Source organism: Dendropsophus ebraccatus, chromosome 1 (assembly GCF_027789765.1).
Source record: "Dendropsophus ebraccatus isolate aDenEbr1 chromosome 1, aDenEbr1.pat, whole genome shotgun sequence".
NCBI lineage: Eukaryota > Metazoa > Chordata > Amphibia > Anura > Hylidae > Dendropsophus > Dendropsophus ebraccatus.
In genome coordinates, this window is record NC_091454.1 from 150543941 (window position 1) to 150556656 (window position 12716).

At 42.3% G+C, this 12716-nt stretch overlaps 1 protein-coding gene across 1 annotated transcript in view; it reads right to left on the minus strand.

Moving 5' to 3' along the window:
- MTMR10 (myotubularin related protein 10) overlaps positions 1-12716 on the minus strand; it is a 57159-nt gene that overhangs the window by 25717 nt on the left and 18726 nt on the right. Inside the window, exons 3-5 of the mRNA XM_069956539.1 lie at positions 6162-6298; positions 4795-4867; positions 2253-2395 (exon numbers count right to left, since the gene is read on the minus strand). Coding sequence (XP_069812640.1) covers positions 2253-2395; positions 4795-4867; positions 6162-6298 — 353 coding nt within the window. The remainder of the gene's footprint in view (positions 1-2252; positions 2396-4794; positions 4868-6161; positions 6299-12716) is intronic.

The window sequence follows — 12716 nt, forward strand, 5'->3', positions numbered from 1 at the left end:
GTCCTTAATAAAGTGGTTCCAAAGGTGAAGCTTCACATAATGAACATGATAATCCTGACGGAAAACATGGGACTAGTGCAAAGTGTGTGCATCTTGAACCATCTTATTCATCTGTGTTAGCTCAGTGGTTGACACTTAAGCTTTTTATGGCTTTTTAAACTCTAGTACTAGGTCAACATCTTTGCAGAGTTGGTAAGTTCATCGCAGTTATGTGGGTTTCTTCCACCCTACTAAGAAAAAACGCTTACCGACTTACTATAAGCCATCCTTTAGGCTGTGTCCCCACATAAAACACTTAAAAACCAAATTGCAAAAAAAATAAATTTTTTTAGAAGACCACCCCAAATTTAATTAAAAAGTTGTCCTCTAAGGAGGTGGTCTCCAAAAAGATTTCCTGTCACAGCAAATCTGGTCTGGATAATCTGGTCTTTTCAAGGAGAAGATTTCAGTGCAGAGGCATAACATCTAAGGCATCTCCCAATGTATTCAAACGCATGCAGAACTGCGATATGAATTAAGCCATAGGGTGTGTTCACACGTACAGGATCTGTAATCAGATGTGACTAAATGACTTAACGCAGCATAAAATATGCACCATCAAATGCTGCAGATCCTGTACATGTGAACGCACCCTTACGGAAAAACAATTGTAATTTGCTCAATGGCCGGAGTTATTTCTGCTTGTAAAGAAAGGGAGTCCAATATCTAAATCACTAGGAAACTGCTTATAATGGAACTCTCTAATATTACAAAAGTAGAGCCAGTTGTATGGTTGTTGTAAGCGAATACTACATGAGAGTACTGTACTTTATAGCCAGAGTTCACTTGGAAGAAGATTACTGGCAAAAATATACGTCTTCTATCCAGATTAGTTCTGGGAATAACTCATTCATTCCAAATCCAGCCCGGTTATAGTGAATCAGTGCTCTCAAGCCATGTGTGATGTTTGCAGGAAGTGCAGATGAATAATTCTGTTGTTCACCCTTTTCTGAACTCCAAAACACCAGTTTGGCAGGTTGGATTGAGCAAGGAACTCAACGGTACTCTGCTGCCAAAAGAAATCTTGTGCTACGCAATTTCCAGGAGACAAATACAGATTTTACTAGTCCATGAACGAGTCTTATATGTAGCTGGGAATGAAAGTGAAATCCAAAAAGGGAATTGGCAGAAACGTGGCTTCTCACACCATTTTAAACTTAGGTGCAGGTGTTCACACTCCAAGCACATACATAGAGCACTATGAACAGACAGCATTTACATCTCACAGATCAGTTGCCTGTCTGCAATAGACAACCACTGGTCAACACTTCATTAGGGTATACCTGGTAACAGAGTAACATTCAGCAACAGTCGAATATGTATTGAAATCAACTTCTCAATGCTGAAATCTATGGCATTTAAAGTGGTCATCCCATGAATGAAGAAGTGGCCGAGTAAGCGTGCGGCTGCGTCATTTACTTGGGAGTCGGACTCATTACTTATGACCAATCCACAAGATAAGTAACAGATTGTGAGAACCCTCTGAGGTGCTGTTTAAATTGTGCGCATGGGCCATAGTAATCAGTGCTTCATAGAAGAAATCCTCCCCAGAGGCCATTGCTAAGGAACGGGAAGGTGGAGGGGGAAGACCAAAAAGGTGTCAGAGGCGTCGCAGGCCTACAACAGGGATGTTATAGGCCCCGCCTCATTGACATTGTGTCTTCCCCATTCCAAAATAATACAAAATCACAAAAAATGTAATTGAATGTTTAGATAACATTAAAAGAGGACATCCAGAGAGTAGGAAAAGTCCTACCTTTTCTGCTCTCTGGCCGCTCAAACTCCTCCATCTGTCTGTCCATACCAATACTTATGCAAACAAGAGGGGGGGGGGGGAGGCAGTAGATTGTAGACAGTAATCAATAGCTGTCTGATGTTACAGCAACATAGGACAGCTACTAGACATTGCCGGCAAAATGCCCCCACCCCCCTTCACCTACGGAATATACCAGCACAGATGGGCAGAGAGAGGGAGTGGAGCGGCCAGAAAGCACAAAAGGTGCTTTCTGGATATCCCCTTTACTGGTTTTCAACTAAGCACCATACATGTACAGCACAAAGTCCTTAGTGTCTTAAAGCCTCGCTATTGTATATAATGGCCTAGGTTTAAACATGTATGCTATACAATGAAGGTTCGGCAAGGTTTTCTTCCAAAAAAATAGTCAAAGTAGATATTTCCACAATCCAAGTGAACTATTTTTAGGTAAATGTACCTTTTTTGCACTTTCGGGGCCGGATTCATCAAACCGAAATCGAAGAATGCGGAAGTCTTTACAATAAATTATCAACTCTGTGGGGTTAAATTTCAGTTTCTTGTTGGACGAGAGGATCTTCTGCTTTCTCTTGGTGTCATTTACTAAAGAAAGCAAACAAACAGCAATGTGAAGTTGTACCTGCACAGTCAGTCTAGTGATGTGCAGCCTTTGAACAGTGGGGACATAAAGACCTCATCTTCGTGCTCAGTTCCCTAACTATAATAAAACCAGTTCTTACAATACACAACTGGAAAACTACATGCTGTCCTTTGGACTAACGGCGTGCGTATTTATATGAAATGCCTATAAAAAAAGAACGACAAATACTATAGCACAGGACAAGTGCATAGTTGCCAACAGTCCCGGTTTTGCCAGGACTGTCCCGATTCTGAGGAGACAGCTCCGGCAAAATCATGTCCCGAGCATGTCCTGAGAAGCTCCGCCCCTTTGTGGTAAGCCCCGCCCCTTCAGATCGAGCTATGTCACTCATGAAGAGCAGGGAGAGGGGTCCCTGGGGGTACTGGTATGATGATCACGGGACAGGAGGAGGATGAAGGGGGAAGTAGTATGATGATGGGGAGGCAGGAGGATGAGAGGGGTAGTACTATGATTATGGAAGGGCAGGAGGATGAAGGGGGTAGTAGTATGATGATGGAAGGGCAGGAGGATGGAGGGGGTAGTACTATGATGATGGAAGGGCGGGAGGATGAAGACTAGGTAGTAATATGATGATGAAGGGGCAGGAGGATGAAGGGCGTAGTAGTATAATGATGGAGGGGCAAGGAGGATGATGAAGGGGTAGTAATATCATGATATGAGGTGCAGCTGCATCATATGAGTGGGGTGTGTAATATACTGGGGACCTAATACTGGGGTGTGTAATGCTCCTTTTGTGTTGTTCTGACTGTAAATTCTAACTCGAAAATGTTGAACCTACACCCATGATAGGCCACACACCACAGAGACCACACCCACAACAAACCACACCCTCTTTTAACGCTAAAGTGTCACTGGAAAAAAAATTTCAAATGTTGGCAACTATGCAAATGCTATGCCATTGAAATTGCATGACCCTACACAAGGATTATAGAAGACAACTAGTCACTGATCCAGCTGCTAGCCACAAAATGCAACAAGCAATGTCTAGAGCTGAGAGGGACGTCACATACTGAGGAAGTATGCTGGGGTAAATAATAATACATTGTCAGCTTGCTTTTTTCCCTTCCACAAACTACTTCAGTCCTTTTAATACAGTTTTGTCTACTGACAAGTAACAGAACGTCTACAGCATTACTTGGTGTAACTGAGAACTTGGTACTCCTCAAAGGCTTGTCCAGTTTAGAAAACCATATTCCTATATCCTATTAGGAAATTCTCAGTTAATAGATGGGGTTTTATGTTTAGGATCCAAAATGGACAGCTGCCACAAAGAGATTATCTGGCCCTGGAAGACCTGTACTGTCCGGCATTACACTGATTTGAATGAGAACTGTGTAAGGGTATGTGCACACTACAGAATCAGTGCGGATCACCCCGTACAATAAAGGAGAAGTCCGGCGAAAATTTTTATTAAAGTATTGTATTGTATTGTCCCCCAAAAGTTATACAAATCACCAATATGCACTTATTACGTAAAATGCTTATAAAGAGCTTTTTCCCTGCACTTACTACTGCGTCAAGGCTTTACTTCCTGGATAACATGGTGATGTCACGACCCGACTCCCAGAGCTGTGCGGGCTGTGGCTGCTGGAGAGGATGATGGCAGAGGGACACTGAGGGACACAGGGCACTGGAGGGACACTGAGCATCCCTCTGCCATCATCCTCTCCAGCAGCCACAGCCCGCACAGCTCTGGGAGTCGGGTCGTGTCATCACCATTTTATCCAGGAAGTGAAGCCTTGATGCAGTAGTAAGTGCAGGGAAAAAAGCACTTTATAAGCATTTCCCGTAATAAATGTATATTGGTGATTTGTATAACTTTTGGGGGGCAATACAATACTTAAACATTTTTACTGGACTTCTCCTTTAATAGATATAGTTCGATATGGTAAGGAAGATACCTTGGCCCTCTTAGTTAATAAGAGACTGCATAGTGGAACTATAAAGAAGGGTGGTAGCTGGGTAATGACCTATAGGGGGGGTGAACAGTCTCTCATTACTTTAGCAAGGCTGGGATCACACTGCGTTTTTTTAATCCGTTTTTGCAAAAAAACTGATATAAAACGGATTGCAAAAAACGGATGCATTTGTGTGCATCTGTTTTGATCCGTTTTTCCATTGACTTCCACTATAAAAAAAAAAAACGGATCAAAACGGATCACTTTTTTTTGACGGACACAAAAACGTTGCGGACACTATTTTTTTGTCCGTAAAAAAAAACGGATTCGTTAAATGTATGCTGAAAACGCAGTGTGAACCCAGCCTAAGTGAGAAGAAAAAGCCACATAATAATTAGAAATAATACTGAAGACTTGAGTTACCCAACAATAAGTATACATACCTACAACAATCTGCTCAATACAAGTCAGTGGGACATCATGCTCACCAAAGAGGTGATTTTTATAGTGGAATTTCTGGAAAACAAGATAAGATCATGTCAAACATTTGTAATACAATGAAATTCAAATATTCCATCATGGTATTATTGAAGAAAAGTTAATTTTGTATTATAACTAGTCTCCAAAAGGGTGCTCCATAGTATATCTACAGTATGAAAGCCCAATATGTGTGGCCCACACAGCAATACAGTGGACAAATGGGGCAGGAAGCAGATTGTGAAAAGGCTCATAATGTTTACTGTACTAAAAAGTGAATGGGTTAGTGTATAGTAATTTAATGTTTATGACCATGTATAACACTGATACCAATTCTTATGGTCTTAGACATTATGTGCTTGTTCTTAACAATATTGTAGATAATGCAACCTAAATGGGTTTCCAAAGTTGGGCCATGTCCGTCAACAAATTTTCTCTTTCCTCTACCTCTTACTGGGGACTGAATAAAGAACCTTATGTGACCACATGTAGGAAGAGGAATTGTAAATACAAAAAAAAAAAAAATCAGAAACGAGACAAGAGGGTAACAACTTCACCAACAGGTTATGACGGACATGAAGCTGGATTAGAAACTGATAAACAGAAATGTCTTTATCAGCCCGAGAAAGTTACAGAGAACAGAAAAAGAGAAGAACTGCCAAGAAGAAATTCACACAGTGGCTGCTACTAGGTGGGCATCTAGAGGGCTGAACCTTAATGACAATGTTCACTGTCTGTCTATGCAGGGCCGGCTCCAGGTTTTTGCAGGCCCTAGGGTGACATAGCCTAAGCATCCATCCACTGTGCACAATCACTTGAGACACCACTAACATATGCACACACAATTACTGACTGACAAACACATGCACTACTAAAACATACATGTTACTGACACATATACATATACACACACAGAGCACTTACAGCTCAGTCTTCTTCTCCCTCTTACTCTCTGTTGGGCTAATCTCTGCACTGTAGTATTGAGGACCTGTGGGTCATGTGATCAGGTCCTTCATCCCCCTCTCTCTGCAGGACGCTCACAGGTCCTGCCCTCTTCTGATGTTCAGCCCGCTCACCCTGCACTACAGTGTGTGTGTGTGTGTGTGTGTGGGGGGGGCTGAACATCAGAACACCGGGCCCCTCTTCCTGTCTAGGCCCTGAAACATGTCCGGGTAAGCCCTATGCTGGCGCCAGCCCTGTGTTTATGCCCTGAAAATCACATTTAGCAAAGGTGGCAACAAGTTAACATATAACCTGAGACAGATGAGTTGTGCAAAAACATCTCTAAAACTTTCATATGCAATAAAGATCGGTCAGAATATACAGTGCATACCTGGAAGGGCACAGGACTATCGGTAATAAATGAAAGCTTAAAGTTAGTGCAGGTCAACTTCCCCCATAGGTCATAGATGCTTGTGTCCGATGCAATGCACTTTCTGACAAAGTTCACTTCATTTACCACAATTTCACCTAAGGAGGTAAAACAGTAACACTTAGGGTATATTCATACACAGCAGCTCTGTTGCAGAAATTTTTGCAAACCCCTTTCAGATGTAGAAATGTCTGCAGTAAATTTGACACCCGTAAATATACCCTGATAAAGCTGACAAATAACAGTGCTATTACATAAACACATTTATCATGTATAATCAATTATATGGCAACTAATATGATCGATTAAAAAGAGTAATAAGATCAAAGACTCCAAAAGCAGGAAAGCATGAAACGAGTAAAACACAGATCATAATTAAAACTGGGCTTAAAATATTACCTCACCAAAACCTTTGACAGACCAAACATATTCTACTAGTGACTGTAAACCTCAAACTTGGATATTTAAAGGGGTTATCCAGCGCTACAAAAACATGGCCACTTTTCCCCCTACTGTTGTCTCCAGTTCAGGTACAGTTTGCAATTAAGCTCCATTTACTTCAATGGAACTGAGTTTTAAAAACCCACCCAAACTGGAGACAACAGTAGGGGGAAAGTGGCCATGTTTTTGTAGCCGCGGCTGAGCACAGTTATGACGTGGCGGAGGGGAGACAGCGGCAGGGATTGGGCCGTCCGTCCGAAGATGACGTTTGGCACAAGATGGCGGACGGCCTCGACACGGATCAGGTATGTATAATGCACCACACACTTCCGGGTACACGGGCGGGGGTGGTGGGACACGGGGAAAGGGGCGATTCACAGACATAACATACATTACAAAGTTGTATAACTTTGTAATGTGTGTTATTCTATGAATAATGATTTAGCGCCGCACTACCCCTTTAAAGGATGTAGGGCACAGGTGTCAAACTCAGGCCCTCCAGCTGTTACAAAACTACAATTCCTATCATGCCTGGACAGCCAAAGCTTTGGCTGCCAAGGCATGATGGGAATAGTAGATTTGCATCAGCTGGAGGGCCTGAGTTTGACATCCCTGATGTAGGGATGCAGTCAACATAATCTGAAGAAATCATATAAATATATATATTTTTTTCATTACCAAGACACACAATTGGGCTGGGCTAACAGGGACAGTAACTATAAAGCCAGTAAACCCCAGATTAAAGCATGATATTCTGATCTATATTTTGTCTATATGGATATGTACTGTGACTCTTGTAAATCTTTATACAATAGTTTTAAATAGCAGGAGGATTACAGGGTTAATAAACTTATATACTATTTATTATTATGTGCAAAATTTTTCTAGTGTGCTTTATTGATTTATGTACCAGTCCAGAAGAGGCATGGAGGGGAACACTGGTCACTATTGGCACTATTTTCTCTCACATCTACAAAGTTCCTCTTCCCTTAGGAGCTGGGAAGATCTGTTGTCAAGAGCTACTAAAAATAAAGAAGTAGAACAACAATGACACCATATCAGCAGCGACCACTGCATGGCATCCATCTAGAGTATTTACAGTAGATCCATAGCTCAGCGTCCAAGACTCCTCTCACCTTGAGAAGTTGGCAATTGCTCTCTGCTCCAGTCACCTAAGCATTTGCAGATGTCATGCCTCTCTGTTTCACCCTGTTTCCCAATATGTACTATATTGTTTGCAGGCTTCCTTTTACAGAGGAACACTTTAACCCATAAAAACAACAACTGCAAGTGGAAAGCGTCTATGTGCTCTTACACATTTCCTATAACAGCATATATTTGCATACAGTACATCCACATACTGACATGATATCATCACTAGAAGGCAGAGCACCATAACAAACAGGACATGTAGGAGTGTACACGCGCAGATTCAGTGTCCAAACTGTTAACTTTCCTGCATAGTTTCTGCATTATACAGGATCTTCCCAAACACTACCCATCACAGGCACACATTGTTCTGCTTAACAAAATGGTTACAATGTGTCCCAGACACTGGGCTGTAGTCCTGACATGTGACTAGTAACAGCAACACATCCATCGCTGCCACTCTCCAAGAAAGCATTGTTTATTTGGTGGGCAGCAGGGAGTTTATGGCCTTTGGGAAGAGGGCGACACATAGGACAAGAATCCAGGGCTGTGAAGGTAGTCAAGGTGTCACATACTGAACAAATATCCACTGGACAATACAGTTTAGAAGATAAAGTCATACTGTCCCTTTAGATATTTTGTAATAAAATTCTACTCCAGACACCATAACAGAAAGGTCAGTAAAAGTTGTCACAGGTAACAGCGGTTAAAGGGTTAGCACTGCTGTTTTGCAACACTTGGGTCATGGCTTTCAATTCAAAGGCAAATGCAATATGTGCCTGGAGTTTAGATGTTCTCCTCATGATTTTGTGGTTTCCTTTGGGTACTGTGGTTTCCTGACACACTGTAAACAGTGAAGGTAAAAGGGTATTAAAACTGGCCCTGGCGTGTGAAATAGGAAATTCAGATGAGGACTATCAAGGTGTCATACACATTATAGCAATCTTCCGCTCCCACTGCTGGAGACTTCCTAACATTTTAAGAACCAATACAAAGTAGAGGCTTAAAGCAAATCTGTCTAAGGGTACATGCACATTATGGAATCGCGAAGGAAAACCTGTTGTGGACTGTGACGGGCATGCGCGTCTCCGCGCCTGTCATAGACTCCATTTTATGAGTCAGTGAGCGTGTGCGAGCTGCGGAATCCGCAACGGGTTCTCTGTCGCAATTCCGTAGTGTGCGCATACCCATGATGATGATGATGATCATCATCATCACTGCCAACTACAGCACACTGTCATGACCCAGGTGCTGACAGATTCCCCCTAAGAAGAAAATCTGCTCTTGAAAAAAATAATTATATTAAACACAGTTCATATAAAAGCAAACTGCATGATTGCTTGGGGTCCATTCACACATACAGGATCTGCAGATATCAGTGTATCTAAAGCATAAAATCTACACCATCAAATATGCTGCAGATCCAGTATGTGTGAATGGACCCATACAGCAGGATCACAACACCAATGACATTAAAGGGGTTATCTGGTGTCCAACTCCTGGCCCCTTCAAGGATCTGCTGATTGAAGAGGAGTAAAAAGGACAACACAGCAGTACCTTGCACCACCGCCACTAATCATTGTACTAATAGCTCGTCTGAACATTGAAGAGTGCTCCTGCTAATCAGATATTGATGACTGATCTTGAGGCCAGGCCATCAGTTTTTACAGCCTGTATAATCCCTTTAATAAAATATATATATGAAGCATATGAAGTATGCCAAAAGGGCAGTTCCTACAGTTCCTAAATGAATGAAGTCTCTTGCTATATACCGTTACTTTAGCATTTATCATTATCATCAGACGTCATTCCCCCAATATGAAAACAAATAAAAGGAGTTCTAAGCAAAATGTGACTTGTCCTGGAATATCATCATGTACAATCTGTTAGAGGCAGAAAACACAAATATGGTATGAGCCACGATAAAATATAAGAGGGGAAACAAACCTCAGTCTTGTTAAAGGATCGGACTTGAAATTCCTTGCATCTTGGCAGGCAGAACGGCTGACACATACATGAATTCTTAGTCATCCTTACAAGACTGCGCCAGCAACATTCCACTTTGTGAAAGGTCCAGGAACACACAATTCATTGTCTGACCTTGGCCGAGAGCACAGGATCCCAGAACAAAATAAGTGATTAATTCAATGCAGAGGGAATTGGATCAGCAGGTTACATCTCCGTGTGTCCACCACCACGTATGGAAACAAGGACGGAAGCCACAAAACAAACTAAACCTTTATTTACTACTATTATTGTTTAACTGTTACCCAATGTGAAGAAAGTCTTATGCCAATGACTACAATGACCCAGTCAAGAGAACAGCCAAATAAATAAGGCCTGAAAGGACGGTGACTCATCTCTTGCAACACAGACCCATGACACAACAGACATGGAATCACTTCCAGACTTTACCAAGCTCCTAGGCAACCAAGAAAATCCGCAGAACGTGGAAAGAAGGGGTGTGGTGGACAAGCTTCTGATATAGGGACCACTATAACTTTCACTACAAGTTTATTCATCCTTGAGGGTTACCTAAATGTCATATGGGATACTGTGCATATAGGAAACAAGCTAACCATGACTGCTCACACACCTATACAGAGCTCTGGTTGGGGAGTCCATACATACCTAAAAGATAAACATTGTTGAAGGTCCCGGCCCCCAATGCAAGTGCCCAGGGGGTAGGATTTTCTTTTTAGTTGCCCAAATCTCTATGTATTCAAACCATTCCTGGTCCTTCCGGTCAGCTTTGATTGATGGCCCTAGTATCCAATCCGGACATGGCTAGAGTCTGGCAGAGAGCAGGGACAGGGAACACTCTGAACGCAGAGAGATCAGAGCAATTAGGCACTTGGAGAATACAAAGAAAAAAAAACAACTGTAATTCCATAAGAAGTCAGAAGCATATAGAGGGAAAAAATGAACACTTGGAAGTCTACGTCACTATATTACTTCTTAAATGGGACCTGCAACAGTGAAAACTGTCCCAATCTACTAGCATGTATTAGGAGCGGGAGGAGCTAAGCAAATTGATATATCTTTTTAGAAAGGAACGATATGGTATCACTTATTACTTACTGATAGAAATCTCTGCTTTTAAGTTTAGGAGTCTAGGAGGCGGTCCTACTCAGTGATTGACAGCCATGTCTGTATGCATACACGTAGAAGGAACTTTGCCAATCAATCTGTGACACTGCCCACTGGACTCCTATTTATCAAATATTTTTTTTACAAAACGGTATATTAATCTGCTCAGCTCCTCCTGGCGGCATATTGAGCAGCACTTCCATGATGACTGTTGCCCTACGTGGGACATGTTGGCTATCAGCAGAATAAAGTAGCAGTCCAGATGTTACAGCCATGCACATGCTCATTACACAAGCCACAGAACTTCTCTTTCCCACTTAACACTAAACAGCAAACATGTGTTTTATGTAATACACAACCTTCTGGCATTGTAGCGCCCCAGCTGTATCGTGCACAGTAGTAAACAAACTGTGTTCAGGATTATTAGTATTTCTAGGAAGAGCAGCTCCCCCTACACAGGCCTGTCACCCAGCAAATCAATAACAAGAACCCTGGGCTGCCACAAAAAAAGGAGGAGGAACATGGATTATGCTGCTGTCAGATTCAGCACACGTGGCCCTTAAAGTATGCTGATGTCATCCAGTTCAAGGTTGAGTGACATCAGAGCATATACAAACACAGCAGCAGCCAGCCAAAAAGTAACCACATGAAACAAGTCACTCAAAAACCAGCATTACGTCCACTCTTTATAAGTGCAGAGTTGTTTCCATCACGATCCTGCCGGCACATGTCCTCCACACTATCTGAAGATAATCCGTGACATCACTTGTTTGTAATGTATTTAGAGAGATTTTAATGCAGAAACCTTGGAAACAGCCCCTAGGTCAGAGATCTTTTCAGTCTCCAAAATGTCCACACATATATACCAGAGAGATCAATCCACACTGACGCCTTGCTGCACTGGCATCTAACAACCAGCACAAGTCGGGGAAAGGAAGGGTTTATATTGGTGGTTATATGAATGTGACTGTGAAAATACCAGACCCACCATTTAAATGCTGTGATGTCACCAGGGCTGTTATACCACAACCGCTTCAATTAGCTGTCATCACTAGAGGGAGCCACAATCATTAGCCCTGCAGATGTAAGCCCAGACAGGTCTGCTAAAGTAAAGGCTGTAGTATATGGCCGGATCACTAACATAAGCGAGCAATCTGCTAGATCTGAGAGTGGTCTTACACTTCAGACACCGGCTTAGAGAATGCGGGCAGAAGAAGACCGGAGTGTATGTATAAGGATAGATAGATTTTTAAAATGTATTTATTTTTTACACAGCCATCAGCAGTAAGCAGTGCATCGCTATTACATGTGGCAATGCACGCCTGGCGGCCTATGATTTTTGGGGTCCTATTAAGACTAAGCGATTTTTTGTTTTCTCTAACAATATACATATACAGTCTGCCGATGATCGTTTCATCGGCTGATAGTTGTCTTTATTACACAGTGGTGTAATCTGCCGAATCAGTCTGATTTGGCAGATTATCGCTCTGTGTAATAGGGCCCTAAGACACACCTTTATGACATCCACGCCTTACTACAGCATATGGACTCACTAAGCATTAGTTTAGAGTAGAAATGTGCCATGAAAAAATTTCTGGTCTAGGTCCTGTTACACCAGCCATCCCCTCCCCTCCTTGTCAGGTGACTCTGCTTGCTCAGCTCATCTTCTCTAGTGACATGACTCCTTCACTAAGTCCACAGCAGCAGGAGAGAGGGTATGAGGGGAGGGGGGAGCTGCCTATGTGCCGGAGTCAGTCGGAGGGAAGATAAGCAAGTAAGATGTGACAAGTGATGGCTTGCAGTTGTTCAGCCAATCGGAGCTGAGCAAGCTGAGTC